At 32.3% G+C, this 21,801-nt stretch overlaps 1 protein-coding gene across 1 annotated transcript in view; it reads right to left on the bottom strand.

Moving 5' to 3' along the window:
* Positions 1–439: 439 nt before the first annotated feature.
* Positions 440–21,801, bottom strand: part of LOC124361262 (histidine-rich glycoprotein-like) — a 41,887-nt gene continuing 20,525 nt past the window's right edge. The window contains exon 3 of the mRNA XM_046815309.1: positions 440–820. Within this exon, the coding sequence (XP_046671265.1) occupies positions 440–820 (381 nt within the window). The remainder of the gene's footprint in view (positions 821–21,801) is intronic.

The following is a 21,801-nucleotide window of genomic DNA, read 5'->3' as shown; positions in this document are numbered from 1 at the left end:
TAAATTCACCTCCGTCCCGATATCCGACATAGCGAGCTAACAGAACTGCCGAGGATGATATTTTGTACGGTAAATGAGAAAAGACTTATGCTTAGAAAAGTCTGAAGATTTATATTACTTGTATGACACTAATACTTCCTGGAAGTAACATAATACACTGTTAAAGCAGGAGATTGTATTGTGGATTTATCGGCTGTAATTGTAAAAATCACAAAAGATGGGACAATATTAAATCTTCCATCCTCATACAAAACATCTACTGCCGTGTGCGATTTAATTTTTAATCAACTGCATACTGAAAACCAGTACACTTTTGCTGATAAATGTAACGATATAGATATGAAATAAATAAAAGGTCCTTTTCTCAATGAAAATAAAGTAATTCATTTTATCTAAGTCAAAATATATTTACAATTAGTTGTACAAATAACAATATTAATTAATAATGTGAATATTCATGGTGTTCTGGGATGTGTTCCTGGTGATGTTGGTAATTTTGAGGATGGACGTTGTGTTCCCTGTGGACGACAGCGTTAAAGCCAGTGTGGTGATCAGCTGTGTAGTGGACGACGCGCTTGGAACCGTCCGCCTCCACCAGCTCGTAGCTGCCGTGCACCACATCCCCGTCACGTTCCTCCTTCTGGCTCTTGATGTCACCTGTGTGGCTGTCGTGGACGCCGTACTCGAACTTGTACTTGGGGTGAGGGTCGTAGTAGTCTTCCTTGTACTCCACGTGGAACCCGTGGTCGTTGTCATGGCCGTAGCCGTGCTGGGGGAAGGCGACCACTGTCGCTGCGAGCACGCAGGATACCAGGAACAGCTGAGCCAGCATTAACATTTAGTAAACAACTTTAATTCCAACATTTCTCACATTAATCAAACTCGAAAAAGATGTAACTGCTTTAAAAGTCCAAAGTAAATAAATTCCATACTGCACATTGTAGAGCCTGTAAGTTATGTTAAGTCAATTCATTGGGATTAGAAATGTAACATTTGGGATTAAGGTTTGGCGATCAATGATTTGCTAGGGTACAAAATTTAAATTTTAAGATCTTATGATGACAATGGGACATACCAACACAAGTGTAAAAAATACCTACAACAAATTCCCATAGTCATATTAATACCACTTCAAAGGTTACAAATTTACAGTTAATAATGGAATGTGCCGAGATAAAACTATAAATAATATAATATGATGATGCAAAATAAACTTACTTTATTGCATTATCTTGTCTGGTTTCTCCTTGAAATTTTTGGCAAAATGTAATTTGTAATTTCAAATCAACTGATTAGTACAAAGAATATCGTTCAGAGCAGATAATATTAGTTTTTCATTCTTAATATTAGTACAGAAAATATATTGTTTCATGTACTAAAAACAACCCCGGCCTCCAAATGTTGTTGGGTAACAGTAGTTTTGCGACATTTCTGAGTATTGTTGTGCAATATTACAATAATATGCGTATTTCTTTTTAATTATTTGATTAGTTTTAACTTACGATCAGTGAATTATTATAATTAAAATATTTATTTCTTTTAATGTAGTATAGTTAGCGGATTGTAGTTATATATGAATATAGCTGTCATGAATAGAAATCGAGATTGAATTACAATATTGTTTAGCTGACTTAGTTTCATACCATATATCACCTAAACTTAGGGGAAAGCTTTTCTTGGTTAAACGTTGCTAGAAAAAACAAAAACTGCATCTACCAGCGAGTTTTTGAAATTGTCTTTGAATTTTATATGAAGTAGTGCTTGAAATATAATCAGATTTAAAGTGATTCTCTACGTATACTCTCTACGAAACTCACTGTAACAATGAGGAACTGTTATACAAAATGCAACATTTCAAAGATAATGAATAGAATTTTGCTTTTAAAGAAATAAATCTGTAGTTTTAGCTTTTTAAAGGATGGTTAATTATTTTATAATGTTATCAAAATTGAAATATTTACTGAAATGTTAATACCAATATGATTACAGTTTTGCTAAACTTCTACACAATTTGATGGAATGTAGGATGCGTTTACCTGATGGATCATGATGGACAGTGAACACTGGGTATACAGTGAAGATCCTAGCGTCGGTACCACCTTATATATCCAACAGTCTCGCTTCAGTGCCGATCAGTCCACCTAGCTAATTATCGCGCGTACAGCCGTGGCAGTATGCTGGCTCTGCACGGCACTTCTTCCCGAATACCTAACTTTCATCGGTCCGCACACTGCACATCTTACGTGTGTATGCAGTACGTATCAGCATGATTAAAAATTATGGCTAATAAATTTGGTAAATAAATTGAATATGAAAGTAACAAAGAAAAAGTTCCTATTCAAACTGTAAAAGTTTTCTTAGTAAGTATTGTTTTTTAATTTAAGGAACCAAATAAATTACAACCTTCAAATTTGGATTGATTACTTATATTTTAAGTGTAAATTCCAAACATTATTATCATTAAATTACGACTTTCAAAAAGGAAATACAACTTGAAACCCTTTCATGCCAACACCTCATGAAAGCAGATATTTTTGAAATATTATGAAGAACTTATATTTTACTCTGAATGAAGTATGGAGTGAGGCATTTTTATGGTATTCCAAATTGGACTATAGCTAATAGAGCAGTCCAATTTTTATATTAAAGAGTCTACTAATAATGGAATAAATGTGCATTAAATACATGAACGGAAAACGCCATTCTATGTAGTTAATTCTGTTTTTGTTAATACAAATGTTAATGCTGGACCAAATAGATGTGGAATATACAACGAAGTGGAATTGCAATCCAGCATTGCTTCATTAAGAACAAATAATAGAGATTCCAACTTTACTAATCTGTTGTCCAATTTCCTGTCTCCTGTGGGAAAGCAGTTCCATAGTATTGCCCTCTCTGTTGGTTTTCGAGGGCTTTTTATTTAAAACCTCATTGCAAAATATTTTAGACAAATAACATTAATATTCTGATTCATGATTCATAATATTCTTGGGTTTAGCAAAGTTAAATGAGATATTATCCAAGCAAAGGTAAAATTAGGGCTTTCAAACCCTTGCAATCTGGGCGAGAAAGTAAATTTGTATTATATTGAAATACAAAACAATCGTGAAATTGATAGAGAAATTTCTTAAGAATTTCTAAAGAAATCCATTGTCAGTCGCGCTATTTTAGCGGGAAATTTTTATGAATGATAAAGAAAGTCAAAACTATCATGTTTCTTTTTAACTTGACACAAATGAAAATGACCATCAAACAAGTAAATACTAATACTCATAATAGTTAATGTGACAACTGACGAAATAAAGAAATAAAAGAAACGGGGTTATTTTATACACAAGTTGATAATCATTGTGTATTAATAATATTATAATCATTAATACACTTTTAATAATAAGTCATATTGCATTTTGTCATTAATAAAATAAATGTTTAAAGATTAAACTAACACTATACTTAGAATAACAAATATAAAATCTACATATGTAGATAAATATGCCGGTAACGAATTGTAAGGCATCAGGAATTAATTAAAGTTTGTATTAATCTCCAATAAATTGTTGTATTCTGATATTTACCAGAATCCATTTGATCCGATAAAAATGTTTGATTTTTAATGTAAATGAGTTTGATTTTCCAAATTTCGTTTTGTCTAACCGTTTTAATGTAGGTTGGCCAATTTATTTTTAAAGAACTGTTTTAATTCGATTAAATAACACATTTTTAAAGCGTTTTAATCCGTTTTCCAAAACGGAGAAATTAAAAAATGAATGGCACTTTTATATAGTAAGGGTATCGAGCAAGTAGATTGTTTATTAGCAAATATAGTAGATGTAATAAACGGTTTTATTATAATTGTTTTATAACACATTGTCTTATGATAATTACAAAAAGATTTAAGAATATCGACAAAATAAAAACATATAGATATGCCGATTTTGTAATAATTAAAGTAGGTAGTTCTTTTTAACTACTTGTAAAGCAACTAATTAGTTCGTATATTAGTAAACCAAAGCAATATTTTACCTGGCTATAACAATAATTAATCATTTTTAGCATTAACATTTATTTTTTCTGTTTGGGTTTCTAAGGTTGGTAAATGTGTTATAAGAAATAATTGTACTATTAAAATAATGTTACGTATTTTGGAACAAGATGACTATAATTCAGTAATACGTTTATAATCGTTATAACCAATCTTACATTTCTTTTAACAAATATATTAATATGCAGTATGTAATAAAATATTAAAAAGCTTTATTTTTTTATCTCAAGAAAAGGTACCAAAGGTATTCGCTTATGAAGCAAATAAATTACTTTCAATAGTTTAATGTATCTATTTCAACTAACACAAGTAAAACGCTTAGTTAAAGATTAAAATTCAATTTGTTTGTTTGTTTTGTTTTATCAATTAATATGCATAATATGCATATCATAGTATATGCTTTAGACATATTTGGCTCAACATAGATCAAATTAAGCCATATGTTAAAATGGAATTTATGAGCTGTACAAAGTTTGATAGTGACATGCGTTGGGTTTACTTAACAGTCATTGCTAAAGCCATGTGATCATGGTTTTCCTTCCATTTAAAATGGAAGTCACTTTTATAGTAACTCTGTTTTAAATTTAAAATGTCCATATTAATTTAACACCTTATGTGTCAATACTTTCATATTATATTCCATCCATCGAGAGTCTAGATAATATTAATTTATCAAATCACAATCAACATTAAGCTGGTGAAAGAATGTACTTAATTACCAAATCTTCTCTTTCATACTTTCCTCAAGAGTACAGTGTACAAAATCTACATATGTTATGTTCTTTGTTACCAACGAATAACAGTTTACTATAGATGTAATAATCCATTTCCATATTTCATTAGACGTGTTGCAAATTTACCTTATTTACCATGAGCACTTTTTCCAAAACTGTTTAAAAAAATACTATTCAGAGCCTATATCTGTTTGAGTCCTTATTACGTCATGAATAGTCATGTATGATAGAACAGCTCTAAATTTAACTGTAAAACATGCTCTCTTGGAACGTAGTGAACATATTTAATATGTAATGTAGACATTTTCTCACAATGAAGGTGGTTGAAAAATCCCACTTTATAGAGTCTGTTCTATGCAAATTGGAGCTGTGTCACAATTTTTTGGATTTAACAGTATATGATATATAAATATCCAACCCTAAAAAGGTGGTATATTTTTGGTTCTCCGATTTTATGGTAAATCATACATTTTGGATTATATTACAACAGCCTTTCTCAGCTTTAAATACAACAAGAACGTCATTAGCGGTAGACAAATCGTTACATTTTTGCCTGCTTCTACCGGAATAAAATAAATAAATAATATATATATATATATATATATATATATATATATATATATATATACACTCGAAAGATATTATGTAAAGTTTCCCTTAGGACCCGTTTTACAATTTTGAATTTGAGCATATGGATTAATCTGTTTTAGTACATTCGACAATTTTATCATACAGTTGGGGTTAAAAATTGTATTTTTTCTTTTCCTAACATCGATTTGTTGCCTATTTTGTGTCAAAAGAAGTAAATGTTTACATTAAACCAGTTGTAGCAATTACTACTATAAGATATGCATCTTTACTTGTATTTTCACTAGCACCTTACCATTGCTAGCAACTAATATTATAATTTCCTATAATGGATTGATCATTTTTTCTAATGAGTCAGTTGTAAGTAACACTTTGATAAACTGATTAGTTAAAAAAGGTAGTATTTTTAATGTGGGATCATCTAATATATCATCCATTGGATTTGTTATCATAACTGAAATCTCAGCATTCTAAAACGGTATGTAATAATATTACGTAGTATATCTAGGAAATTATATAGTTTTAGATTTTATTTAAGAGATTTAAGATTTAATGGCTACTATCTAAAACCTGTCACAATCTGTAGGTTTTATATCACGTTAGAAAATATGTTAAAACTAGTTTCCCCATTCTTATATATTATTAACTGATAAAAAGCTGGTTGTGAGTTATCAAATGTTCAAGTGATGATATTTATCACAACTTAAATATTAATACGAGTATATTATGTTATTTATTATCAGTATATCATATCAGTTTGCAGTCAAATATGAAAGTATAATGTCTAGCTTACATAATATTTGTAATCCTTCTAATGAACAATACGAGTACGAAAAAAGTATTTGAATGATAACACTATCATTATTATTATTAGTATTAAAATATAACAAGTTGTTATAGTGTAGAAATTCCTGAATTTATATAAACATGAACTAAAAACAATATTGTAAATAAAAATAATTTAATGTTGCTATGTAAGTAGATTATAACAAAATTGTTCAATGAATTAAATATTCAAAGAATATTATGGCCTAAATTAGAATAATGTTTGTTGTTTTATAATATAATGATGTTGTTTTATAATATAATGTTTCATAATATAATGAGTGATATTATTTTATCAAAGAACAAAACAGTACAAAGATAGCTCAAGAACAATTTTACGAGAAAGAAACTTAATGTGACTGGAAAATTTGTTCACAGTTTACCTAATCAAATACATTTCAAAACCACTTATAATAGTACAAGTTTGTATTAATCTCCAATAAATTGTTGTATTCTGATATTTACCAGAATCCATTTGATCCGTTAAAAATGTTTGATTTTTAATTTTTAATGTAAATGAGTTTTATTTCCCAAATTACGTTTTATCTAACTGTTTTAATGTAGGTTGACCAATTTATTTTTAAAGAACTGTTTTCATTAGATTAAATTAAACAATTTTAAATCTTCTTAATCAGTTCTCCAAAACGAAGAAATTAAAAAAATGAATGTCACTTTTATATAGTAAGGGTATCGAGCAAGTAGATTGTTTATTAGCGAATATAGTAGATGTGATAAACTGTTTTATTATAATTGTTTTATAACACATTGTCTTATGATAATTACAAAAAGATTTAAGAATATCGACAAAATAAAAACATATAGATATGCCGATTTTGTAATAATTAAAGTAGTTCTTTTTAACTACTTGTAAAGCAACTAATTAGTTCGTATATTAGTAAACCAAAGCAGTATTTTACCTGGCTATAACAATAATTAATCATTTTTAGCATTAACATTTATTTTTTCTGTTTGGGTTTCTAAGCTTGGTAAATGTGTTATAAGAAATAACTGTACTATTAAAATAATGTTACGTATTTTGGAACAAGATGACTATAATTCAGTAAAACGTTTATAATCATTATAACCAATCTTACATTTCTTTTAACAAATTTATTAATATGCACTATGTAATAAAATATTAAAAAGCTTTATTTTTTTATCTCAAGAAAAGGTATGTGGATAACCAATAATATGTACACAATGGAAAAATAATAATAATAAAAATAATATAATAATATTTAATATTTTAATGGAAAAGGCATTACAGATATTTTCAATAATCTGAAGAAGAATGAAGTCATATCACCATTTTGACCCAGAATCCTTACATTAACGAATCGTGGTCAACCAATAGGTTCTGGAAAGTAAAAATGATTGGTTCCACTTTAACATAACGTTTAACTTTGCTTCCTATATACTCGTAAAACAAAATCATACCTGTGAACTGTACCGAGATGGAAAAAGCGTTATAGTTTACAATTGTATAGGTAATGATAATATGAATACTTATAATAACCGTACACTTTGTCGTTTGAATAACATGGTCCTTAGTAATCGTATGTTTATATTATAACTTCCTCATTGTTATCCTGGACCTTTTGGTTGGTTCAAATTATGTTTATACTCATATATAGCGTTATATTTTTACATTGAAAAAGAGGATTGTACCAGTTCTTGAAACGTCGTTTTTGTATAAAAGTAGTACTTAATGGACAATTTTAGAAAACACACAGGGAAAGACGAATATAAAAACGTTATTATTGTATAATGTTGTAAAATATTACTTTGGTTTCCAAATGTAAAATGGTAAAAACAATCAAGCTATTTGCTTTAGATTAATCCTTATATTATTTGTTACAACTGATTATATGCATATGTTGACTTGGAACGTAAATAAAACCCTGTTTAACTTAAAGTAGTTTGGTATAAACGTGTTCCACAGTAGAACTAGAATGTTCACGGCTGTTGAGGTATGGCAGCAATCTGGTGGCATCCTCATGCAATGTGGTTATGTTGTTTTCAGTTACGTAATCAATTAGCCATCAGCTCGAAATGAGCAGTTCTTGTCCGTGGATCCAATTATTTAGCCGGTCAATAACAGGCAGCACTATGCCATAACAGTACCGTCAGAATGTCATGTTGTTATTAACACTATGGTACAAGGAATGTGCAGTAATTTAATATTTGCTAATACTGTAACTACTAATAGTTTATACTCGTTATATTACCCATAAAAATATGCCTTATGAGTTATACATCTCATGTGATACTGTACAAATCATGATCAGTTCTTTCCATTTAAATTTTGCAGGCGTTGTTATTAAATAAGTGTTTTTGTGAAGTGGATATAACCTTTGTTCGTCTAAAAATAACTCAGCTAATGAATAAGATGATAAGACTTTTATTTGCACCAACAAGATGAGAATAACACTTCATTTCTTTGTTTTGAAATTGTCTAACACTAGAATACTGGTAATTGAAATTACTCTATTTTCACCATTAAAATGTTGGAAATCCACAGAAGAGAACCAACGATTTTATTGTGCTAAATAAGAAACCCGTTTTGTACGTCAGAGTTCACGGGAGCAACATAAAATTCTTATTTGTTAACTTAGATTGAAATGTTCGTGTTAAAAAGTAACCTACACAGTTTTATGAGAGCTCTTGCCAATGCCACTAAAAGTGGAGAAGGAAGGCAAATGCTGGCCTCCATCTCACGCGCTTATTGCAAAACATGAGAGCTTTCTCCAGTGTTAGCTCCCATCTCAGTTCGTTAGTTGGTACTTCTAAAATGTAAAGTCGTCAGACAAAAAGAAACTCTTGTTTGTTTTATGTATTATTTATTTTCTTTGCTTTACGTTTAGAAATCCTTTTACGAGTACACATGTTGGGACAACTTTAAACAGCGTCATACATTGTTATTCCCAATAATTGACTAAAATTGATTTATTCATGTAAAACAGTTTATATTTATATAAATCTTGATAATTTTTATATACTTTGATTGCCTTCACTTCGACGTTTGAAGTTAGGTATCTAAGAGTATTTCTTTAAACTATACTTCAAATAAACCATCCTTAATATAAATAGCTCTCTTTTTCTGTATCTGCTGCATTAGGTAGGTTTTAATGCCATTATATATAATTTGTTATACATTTTTATAATATAATATTATTGTGTTTTATTTTTGGAGTTGATTGGAGTTGATAACTACTTTGAAATTGATTTTCTTTGTTCTACAGGACATATGGTGATATTATTGAATGCCTCATCGATGTTTGTTATGTAATACTCCTATTAATATAAAAATATATCCAGAAGTCCACCTTCCACCTAGATATTAACGAATTTTCAAATATCCTTTGGTTATTATGCTATTCTTATGTAACATCACCTTAGTTCTTTTTCGATTGATTTCGAAATTACATCTTATTAGACTGAATTCAGAGCTCTTCTGAGTGGGAAAATTTATTAGAATTTTAAAATCTCTGTCTCTAAATAATTGTCATTGTAATTGTTCAGTTCATTCCTATCCATACAAACAAGTCTTGCTAACTTTTTGTGCCAAAATAGTTTATATACAAATTTATGTGCAGTCTCATTGTTAAATAAACTGACATTGAATTGAGTTACCATATTCATTGAAAGATTTATGTATTTCAGTGCAACAATTTTCATCACCTTAAATGTATCTGTAGATTTTGTTCTTTTCAAACCAGTAAATGTCTATGGGTTACCTCGCTGACTCTCTGTCTCGCGTTTGTGTTTAGCAACGCCTATAGTTCATAATTACGTATATTTCATAGAATCACCTCATGTCTGCATTGTCAACCATGCCGAAATTTCTAGGTATAATATAATTCGATAAAACTCAGGAAATTGGCTTTCACTTCAGTTCATTCCAGGTACTATTTCCATCATTTCAATTGACCTTAGAACCTTAGGTTATATCTTAGAAATGAGTCAAAATTTAGGAGTGTGGTTTGCATATACTGTTTGGGCCACGAAATAAAGTGTTTTGTTGAAGTCGATTCTATTTTCTTTTCTTTTGAATTTTAACTATAGGCGGTCGTGACCTGAAATACCTCAAAATTGTGCAATGGGCCACAATATTCTGGGTTTTGCTTATGACCTTCCTTCTTATTAATCAAAGCAAGATCTTGGGACTATTTTATATCGAACACATCACAATCGTTGTCACAATGTAGAATCTTAGGACGATTCTGTACCAAGATGTGATAATCAAAATATAATCTTTGGCTCAGTGTGGGATCTTACGACTATCCTGTGCCGAACACAGTGAAAATCACAAGACAATCGTTGTCACAATGTAGAATCTTTAGGACGATTCTGTACCAAGATGTGATAATCAAAATATAATCTTTGGCTCAGTGTGGGATCTTACGACTATCCTGTGCCGAACACAGTGAAAATCACAAGACAATCGTTGTCACAATGTAGAATCTTAGGACGATTCTGTACCAAGATGTGATAATCAAAATATAATCTTTGGCTCTGTGTGGGATCTTACGACTATCCTGTGCCGAACACAGTGAAAATCACAAGACAATCGTTGTCACAATGTAAAATCTTAGGACGATTCTGTACCAAGATGTGATAATCAAAATATAATCTTTGGCTCAGTGTGGGATCTTACGACTATCCTGTGCCGAACACAGTGAAAATCACAAGACAATCGTTGTCACAATGTAGAATCTTAGGACGATTCTGTACCAAGCAGTGAGAATCAAAATATAATCTGTGGATCAATGCGGGATCTTATATAAATTCTGTACCAAACAGTGATAAACATACAGAATATTTTTTCAGACTTGACTCCTGGAATCTGGATTCATTTTCGTCTGAAGAGATCTGAAGAAAGTCGACGACAAAAAATCTCAAATCGAACCTTTACATCGTTTCGATATCAGATATATCTATAAAATAGTTGAAGTGGCAGTCTCATTATCATGTCAGGTGAACTGGATCAAGGTGAACTGCAGCTAACTCAACATTCAAATTTAATTAACCCTTCCTACCATAGCAACGTTAGACAACCCATGTTTTGGTTAGACAACCCATGGTTAGACAACCCAACAGAATAAACACTTCTTAACTTCTCAATCATAAGTGTGTATATGTGGGATCTTACGACGATTTTGTACCAAACCGTGAGAATCAGAATAGTATTGTTGGCTCAATATGGGATCATTGACTATTCTGTACTAAAAAGTGAGAATCACAACAGAATCGTATGCTCATTGTGGGATCTTACTACGAGTCTGTAAGATTCTACGGATCTTACTGTATAGAACACAGTGAAAGTTAACATAATCGTTGTAGCTTAATATAATGGTAATATTTTGCCACTTCATTTTTTCAGTGGACTCCAGTAACCCGTGAAGATTTTCTGCTCATTAACATCTTAATCTGAAGGTATTTGAATTTAGAGCAAATATTTAGTGGGGCACTTTAGTGCAATCTTGTACAATGACAAAACGGAATGGTTCAATTTAATAAAAGAAGCCGGTAAATTTATGAGGAGCTTGTACATGTTCTATGTTCCTGTCCAGTACAAGCTCTACACGACGGGGTATGACGGCAGGGCACTCCTGGTGGCTGGCAGCTGGACGATGGACCTTGAACGCCTCACCACCCGCCTTTATTACACTAACAATAATCTGTCCCGATGTGTTTTTTGCTCCTATTCTCTTGCCTATACTCTCATATCCCGTTACTGTGCTATAGTAGATATCAGAGTTTGATGTGTAAACAGTTGATATCTCAAAAGTTAAACTATAAACAAACATTCGAGCCATTTTAGGGATCTGGGGCACATCCCGTCAGGTAAAGGTCTCTGCTGGAAGAAAATAAAACGGAACAAATTAACCAGAAAATATCACTGTTCCTCTGAAACAATTGTTATAACAGCACTAAAATTATCTACTCAAAGTTTTTTTTACTGAAATCACTAAAATTCAATTTGAACTCGGCATTCTTGCATTATAAATAGCTTTTAATTTTTATTGAAAGATTTTTTAACAGATCCTCCTATCCAAAGAGATTCCAGATAAAAACTGGAAATTAATTTAGAAAACTACATGGATGGGTAGTTTTCTAAATTATAATTTTCAACATCAAATTCTATTAACTCACAAATAAAGTGTACCTGAGCCACCTTGTTAACACAGTATTTCATCGAAGGGCTTTTAATAATAACATTTAATCAGCACTGATGTATTTGTGTACCCCACTGTGTTACAAATATTCTAATTAATATTATAAATGCGAAAGTGCCTGTAACGTTAGTACTCATCTACTTTAGAAAATACCCTAAACACAATATATTGATTTGACTCCGAAGAATCCTTTTGAAGCAGTCGGCATGAACTATACTAGAATGAGCTTTTTAACTAATGCACCAATTCCAGCTCTAAATGATCTAAACTATTAAAAATATTGTTCATCTTATAAAGAATCAAACACATAAATAGTGTCATTGTTAATGTACCTTTAACTTGCATTTTTAAGAAATATTAAGTATTAAATATAAAAGACAAAGTTAACTGACTTTTTCTATACATTTTAAGACTGTTATTAACCATTTTATGACTGTTGTTACCTGCCTTTAGACATAAGCAGACTTCTCTGTCCTGTGTATGTATACATCTTTTCTTGATCATGAAATAAGGGAAAATCAAGTATGGATCAAAATGTACTAAGAACGAAGTAAATTACAATGGTCATAAACATACAATTTTTGACGTATTTTCTTGATCGTGGAAAATAACAAACTCAACACCAGTGTCGGAAATACAATTCACTCGAACCAGAAGTGCTCATATACGTGCAAAACGTGCGAATTGCGTTCGAAACCGCGGGTAACTGCTAGTAGTATTATAAAGTGTGAAAGTGCCTTTATTTGTTTGTTTTACTTTCACGCCTATACTATTCAACCGATTGAACTGAAATTTTACATGGATATTCTTAGGGTCCCATGTATGACTATAGGCGTATTCTTATTTCAAAAGTCCCTCTGGACTACGCCTCACTGGTCTCTAAAGTAGCGAAAAATCCCATTTTGGTCTCTAAAGTGGTCTAATATTAATGGAAAGAGCCTGTTAAATGTAATTAACTGTGTAAGGTAGGAAATACTTTAACAGCTATAACTACACTTGCAAAGTCAAATTAATTTTAATTTGCATAAATAAACAACATCTTTTGTTGTGTGAAGCATATATAAGCTTCATCAAATAAACAAATAGTGTTTTCTAATTTTTTACTATAGATGACATTAGTGATGAGTTGAAAACAGTTATTTTATTCTGGATTTTAATGAACAAAATTGTGAATGTAGGGTATTGAATTTGGTTTCCTTATACATTGTGGGACGGCATACGTACAGTAGCTGAAGGAACAAAAACGAAGGGACTGGGCATAGATAGCATGACCCAACAAACCATTCGCTCCGCGACTACAATTTGAGGTACAAGCGGTCGTAATGAGTCAGTGACCATCAAGTGTAATAAAAAATGTTATATGCCAGACACTAAATGCTGTTTTATATGACAGAAAATCGATGAGGGGACATCGAGCCTATTTTTCACTGATGAGGTACACGATACATGATTAGGTATATAAATACTGATATAATTCAGAGACTTATCCACGGGGATGGCGACTGTGTAATGGGAAGCAAGATCGTGTACACTACTGTATCAGGTTTACAGATATTCATTCTTTCAGAAAACGAATACCGAAGGTACAAATAAAAGCAGCGGTCGGGTGGTCCGCCCTACATTTCTCTTTAGGAAATTAAACTAATCGAAAATATTATTACAGAGCAGGTCAGCTTGGAAAGTTCAGGTCTGTATGTATGTCTTTGTAGGTTTGTCCGTACATTATCTTGAAAGCGGTATGAGGTACAGCGAAGAGGTTGTCTATTGAAGAGTAACGCACAGAGGAAGTACAAGGACAGAAGTAGACATTTGTTAACTGTAGTGGGCTTCTCAATCATAAGTGTGTACAATTTATATATACGTATGAATTTGGCCCAATATATTATATATTTTGAAAAAAGCAATTACTCTTTCTAGAGTAAAAATAAATGATCATTGATTTGATATTGTTCACTGAAATTCTGAGAGTCATTATCTTCAAATGCAATTCTCAACATAACTAAACTGATTTTTAAATTATCCTCTATCAGAAAGCAATATTTTATTCATAAATTAGTCTAGTTGTAATAAATTTAAAGAATTTTGTAATCGTTTATCAGATAATTTTAAAATATAGGAAACCAGGTGGTCTAAATCAAAGTTAAATCTGTATTCCTCCTTCTTAAATTGCGTTTCTTCGTCTACACTTAAAAATATTGTACATAAGTTTTCAAAAGATTGCAACTGTTGGCTCTGCCAAAGTCTCTACATTTTAGAAACAACGTCATATTGTATGCTTAAATGCACCTTGACCAACGGACGGGATGTTCACTCGTACGAGACAAGAAGTAGAGAAAACTACCGAACCAGGAGACACAGGACGGTAGTTCATGAACGTTTGCCCTCACAGGCAGGAGTTTTTAATCTTATCAACAGCTTGCCAAATGAAATTAAAAATTCGTCTATGCATATTGCATTTAAAACTAGTTTGAAACGCTGTTTAGTGCCCAACGCTTATTATAGCGTGAACGAGTTTATATGGCGTATAACTGGGAGACCGCACAATCAGAAGACTTACTCTCGAATTAAGGTGGGTAAAAAATTGGCGATGAATGGAGCAGAGTGAGTGTCAACATGTATGTATGAATGAGAGTTCGATGTAGCATGTGTGTCAAAATTATTAGATACTTGACGTTTGCTATACAAATGTAGGCTAATTTTTGTCTCCACAATAAATACTTGACTTAATTATTGACATAACAGCTGATGACAAGTTTAATTTTAATGATTCGTTTATTATCAGTCTATTGTTCCTCTTACCTTGAACACTGAAATGCTTTATTTTACAACAAACTATCATAGGACTTCATCACATAGTATGGGATGTGTGGTAACTGTCATAATGTATGTATTGACATGTCTTAGTATTATTGATTTTGAGTCTAGTTTTTAATTTTCAATAACAATATCTACAGGTATATTTATACAATTTAGAGAACTGTACTGTTTTGACTTCAACCTCATTACAAAATTATATATAGGTCTATCAAAATTCTTTCTCGGAAAAAATAGCAAACTTCAATTTGATGTCGCAAATATAATTAATTCGAACCAGAATTGCTCTTAAAAGCACAAAACCTAAAATAAAAATTACTTGCAACATCGCATGACCTCTGACTTGATACTTGATGCATGACAAATTCCATTTCAAAAATATCATAGGATTCTATCTTATTACATAATAAGTACTTTCACTAAGGAAGTTATGAACTTCGATTTTAGGGTTCCTCCACATTGGTCTAAAATATTGGGGGGGGGGGGGGGTGGGGGGGGGGGGGGGTGGGGGGGGGGGGGGGTGGGGGGGGGGGGGGGTGGGGGGGGGGGGGGGTGGGGGGGGGGGGGGGTGGGCCCCAAAACGTTATGATGATCCAATACCTTAGTGTGATGGATATTGGATTGTTTATTTGTTCTTAAAGTCACATTATCAATACTGGATATGTTAAGCAGAATTGTTTTTCAGTTATAATCAATCTATTTTTCTGAACAACACCGTTTCATAATTAGGTCATCATTATTGTCTCTGTGATTTCCATTTCAAATATTAAATTAGGGTTCGAGTCTCGGCGGAAGTAAGTACATTTTGTGGTTGGAAATCTTCTAATTTAGGTTGTATGAAGGTTATTGCCGTTCATTTATAAAATTTAATAAATGTAGAAGCTTGATAGACAGGATTTGGTCACCTGATTACCCCATGTTTTGTTGGTTATATATTGTATATATATATATATATATATATATATATATATATATAGTATATATGCGTTTATTTTCTAATTTTCCAATACAGATTGAATCATAAAATGTTACTTGCTCCGCCTGGACCCGGAATTTCCGCCATTTTCCGGGCGATAGACTGCTACCAGTAGTACACCACTAGAGCCCTTACTTTTTACTAAAATCTTTATTATTTTGTACTTGACTTTTCTCTAAACACATATGTGTTTACAAATAACCAATAAAATAATAAAATGATCCAGATGGACACACAATCCTGTCAATCAACTTTTTTACATTCATTAAATTTGTCCCATGAACGGCAAAAATATATATATATATTTTCATATATAATATATACTATATATCTATATATATAATTATATATATATATTATAGTATATTATTATATACAGGGTGATTCATGAAGTTTCTCCCCCCCACATTCGTACAGCATCATTTTACTAGTAAAAAAATAATGAAAAAATTGTTATATAAAACATAGGTGCCGAAATACGCTTCGTAAGCGAGGTTACAGCTTTAAGAGCGGAAAGATTTTCCGCCTGAGTTCCTGTGGTTAAAGAGGTTAAATAATAAAGCCATAACTGATACTTATTGGAAAGGGTTAAAATTACAGGTAAGAAATATCGTGGATTCTCTATGTATTTTCTACCTGATTAAAAAGCCTAATTAAAATAGGTTTTCAAGAACCTGTACCTGTAGTTAGCTTTTATTTGAGGGGAATTCAAGAGTTAAATGCAAAAAATTGGGGCACGAAACAATGTTTTGTTCTTTTATGTTTTGATGTACAATTAACTATTGTTTAAGATTGGTAAGTAAATACATAAAATCAAACAGACATTAATTGTAGAGAATTTAAATTCTGAGGGAAAATTGGAATATAATCAAAAGTCTAAAATAAAACAGAAATAAGTACCAAAAAATCGATTTTATTCAGTATAATACATTACTAGTTTTAAGCAAAATTAATCAGGTTGGGCCAACCGTACGTACCTTTTTATAATAGATGTTCGAAAATGAGGCCATCATTATCAATTACATTTTGCAGCACGTTTGAGTATTGCTTTTGTTGCGTTTCTTAATTTTTCAGGACTTCCCCTGTATCTGCACAGCCGAATCCATAATACGGGCAATTAATTCATCACGAACGAATTCACTTTTGTATTGTATACAATGTCTTTCATCCATCCCCAGATGCAATAATCCAATGGAGATAGATCTGGTGATCTTGGTGGCCAAGGGTGAGGCCCTCCACGGACCAATCCAGTGTCCAGGAAATTGATGATTTAAGTAAGCAGAAACGGCACGTGAAAAGTGGGGAGGTGCTCCGTCATGCTGGAAAAGTACAAATTTTGTCTGAGATGTAAAGGAACATTCTCTAACAGCTGCGGCAACTCTTCTTGAAGGAAATGCAAATAGAACTCAGGCATTTAGGCGTCCAGGTAATATGAAAGGTTCCAATCAGCCGATTGTGCAAAAGGCCACACCAGACATTGACGCTAAATCGGTGTTGAAAGTTCTGTTCCACTACCTCATGTGGATTTTCTTCTGCCCATGAGTGTTCATTGTGCAAGTTATTGACACCATCCCGAGTGAATTGTGCCTCATCAGTAAACTAAAATATGCTTGTAGAGTTGATTATTAATATTCAAAAAGTTGCAAAACTCCAAGCGAAGCGGACCATCCCCTAGCTGTAGATGTTTGAACCTTTTGTTTATGAAACGGATAAAATTTGTTTCGATTAAGTGACCTCCACACCGTTGACTGCGAAACTCCTATCCGCCTAGAAATATGTCGTGTACTTACACCTGGACTGCGATGAACAGCATTAATAAACAATATCATCATCAAGTTTGGACAGCTCGTTCATAATTGGTTCTAGTACTTGGTAGTTGATCCTGTTTCTCGAAGAGTACGAAAAGTTCCTGAAATTGTTTTGGTATCTGGAATCCTCCTATTAGGGTAACGTAGTTCATATACTTCTACAGCAGCTCTAGCATTACCATTACAGTAACCCAAAATAAAAACCATATCAGCGTATTCCTCTGATGTAAATAAGTAAGGCATTTTTTCGCTAAATAAAACAATAGAATTATAACTCACAGAAAAATTTCATTTAATAACACGATTCACAGAACCCGATCTCCTGCTGTAGCTTGCAAAACACCACTAATACACAGTTCTAACGTAAACAGTACAGAATACCATTGTTGATCAGCTGTTATTCGTGCGTTACCAAACTTAGAAATTAATAAAACAAAAAACTGCATTTCGATGATTAGTAAACAATAATGGGAAAAATGTTTGCTTCATTGACAACGTAATAAAACATGATATTTTTATTTACAAGCAAATTTATTTAACAGTTAATCTTGTTTTCTCAATTTATCTCATCATTAAGGAACAAAACATTTTGTTTTTGTTTTATTTTAACTAAATACCGTACGGTATTTCTTTAACAGCTATTAATGTATTATACTGAATAAAATCGATTTTTTGGTACTTATTTCTGTTTTATTTTAGATTTTGATTATATCAATTTTCTCAGAATTAAATTCTCTACAATTAATGTCTGTTGATTTTATGTATTTATTACCAATTTAACAAAGTTATTGTACATCAAACATAAAAAAACATTGTTTTTCGGTGCCCACAATTTTTTGCATTTAACCCTGAAATCCCTCAAAAAACTACTACAGGTACAGTTCTGAAACCTATTTTATTAGCTTTATCAGGTAAAAATACATAAGAATCCACGATATTTCTTACTTAATTAACCTTTCCAAAAGTTCAGTATGGCTTTATTTTACTCTTTACCCAGGAATTCAGGCGAAATCTTTCGCTAGCTGTAACTCGCTAACGAAGCGTTTTCGGACCTATGTTTATATAACATTTTTTCATTATTTTTACTAGTACAATGTGCTGTAGAAGTGGGGGGAGAACTTCATGAATCACCCTGTATATATATCACTCACCGGCCCCTGTGAGTGAGGGGGAGGTGGCTCGCGTCTTGCGGAGTCTCAAGGCGAAAAAGTCCTGTGACATCCAAGGAGTATCGTCATGGTTAGTTAAACAATGCTCCAAGCAATTGTTGGCACCATTGACCAAACTGATCAATTTTTCATTTGAAAACAGGCACCTTTCCAGACAAACTAAAAAATTGCGAAAATCATTCCGATTTTCAAAAAGGACGATCCCTTGTGTGACTAGCAATTTATCGTCCAATTTCTGTTTTGCCTGCCATCAGTAAAGTCTTTGAAAAAATATTTTTGGCACGACTGGAAACTTTCCTCTCAAGATTTGAAATTCTCGATCCAGAACAATATGGATTCAGAAAAAACAGATCAACCAGTCGATGCAGTCACAAACCTTGTTTGAACTCGTTGTCGATGGGTTGGAGAGAAGAGAACATGTGCTCAGCATATTTCTTGACCTCTCCAAAGCCTTTGACTGTGTACACCATGCGACACTGCTGCACCAGTTAGAGGAATGCGGCATTCGAGGTTTGCCGCACAAATGGGTCATGTCTTATCTCAGTGACAGGGTCCAGTGTGTACAGATCGAGAATGTCCTGTCAGACAAAACACAAGTAACCCAAGGTGTTCCCCAGGGATCAATTCTTGGCCCAGTTCTTTTTAATCTCTATGTCAACGGACTGAAATCATCTATTCCAGCATGGTAAAGTGATTCAGTACGCTGATGACACGACTATTTGTGTAAAGGCAAAATCAGCTGCTGAATTAGAACTCAAATCATTTCTTGATCTAAATCTTTGCATTCAACATTTCAATGAAATGAACTTGCAAGCAAACAATTCAAAGTCAAATTTCATCAAATTTTGTTTTCAGCAGCGCAATGAACAAAACAAAATCACTGTGATGGTGGATGATGAACTCATTGAAGAAACATCTTCCACAAAGTTCCTTGGAATACATCTTGACAAGGAGTTGACTTGGAACGGTCACATTGACAACGTTTGCTCTAGAGTTAATTCAGGCATTTATGCTTTGCGTAACCTAGCACAATTCTGCTCCCTTGAACTCTTAAGAACAGCCTATTTTGGTTTGGTCCATACTCACTTGGAGTACGGAATCAGACTTTGGGGTAGCTGCTCTAAATACAAGCTGGAAAGGGTATTTAGACTTCAGAAAAGAGCTGTCAGAACCATCTTGAAATTGAAAACAAGAGAGTCGTGTAGAGAAGCATTTAGGAGCTTAGATTATTGACTTTACCCTCCCTCTATATCTTGGAGGTCGCTCTGTACTGCAGGTCAAGGTGCACTTTGACTCAAGGCAGGGATGTTCACTCATATGATACTAGAGGTAGGGACAACTACAGAATTCAACCACACAGAAGTACAGCCTTTGAACGGCTGCCATCTCAAGTTGGTGTCAAAGTAATCAATTGCCTTCCTGAATGCATCAAAAATCAAAACCAGAATCTTTTCAAGACTCGTTTAAAGCATCTTTTGGTGTCTAGTGCCTTTTACACGATTGAGGAGTTTTTTCAATACCGCTGGGACAATTAGTAACCCCCCTACCCGATATTCTGGTGTTGAGAGTGTGATTGTTTGCATGATTGTTGAGAGATGTATGTATGTTTGAGTGAGCTTCAATGTGTATGAATGGCTAGGAAGAATATGACGCTTGCAACACAATTGTAAAATTGTAACAAATGCAATAAAGAATTTATTATTATTATTATTAATAAATGTAAAAGTTTGTGAAGGGTTTATATATATATATATATATATATTTATATGTATTATATATATATATATATTTATTATATATATATATATATATATATAATAAATTTTAAAGTTTGTGAAGGGTTTGTGATATTTAATTACACAAAACTCAGTGAACAGATTTGGCATGTACATTTCGTAGATATCAAGGTCAAACAAAGGCTGATTTTTATTCCAAAAATATCACTCACACACTCTTAAAAGTAATTTGAAGAAAATGTATATAGGTACTCTAAAGATAGGACACAGTTTTTTTACAGTGATCGAATCACAGAACTTAATGTGTCAGGCAGTGTTCCAGTATTTTGTATTTGCATATACACATATATGAGCTGTTGTAATGTGATGGAAATATTAATGCTATTATCTAATTATATGCCATCTATTATCTAATTTTTAGTAGTAAAAGATGGCAGATATGACGAATTCAAAAGAGTATTCTATTCTGAATCTTTACTCAATGAATAGAAAATTGTGAATGTGTACATGTAAGGTACTCGAAAATTGGTTTCCTTTGACGTTGTGGGATGGAATATTTATAGTAGCTGAAGGAACAAAAACAGAGGAATGGAACACAAACATGATTTAACGAACCATTCGCTCCGTGACTACAATTTGAGGAAACAAGCGACCGTAGTGAGCCCGTGATTATAACAAATGTAATCACAAAGCAATACATCAGACATTTAATGAAGTTTCTTATGACACAAAACCCGGGTTGGGCATCGCGTCCATTTTTCACTGATAAACGATTCGATACTTGAAATGAAAATGCAATTAAATATATGTTTATTTTTGAGGCGGAGTTAGGGCTGTTTTAGTCCTGGCTTCCACTTAATGTCAATAATAACATAAATACTATCAATACTAATAACATTCCCTTACAATTATACTAAATAAATGTAAAAG

Source organism: Homalodisca vitripennis, chromosome 4, assembly GCF_021130785.1.
Source record: "Homalodisca vitripennis isolate AUS2020 chromosome 4, UT_GWSS_2.1, whole genome shotgun sequence".
In the NCBI taxonomy this organism is placed as follows: Eukaryota; Metazoa; Arthropoda; class Insecta; order Hemiptera; family Cicadellidae; genus Homalodisca; species Homalodisca vitripennis.
Note: the sequence above shows the minus strand (reverse complement) of the source record. Positions and strands in the feature narration are given on the sequence as shown.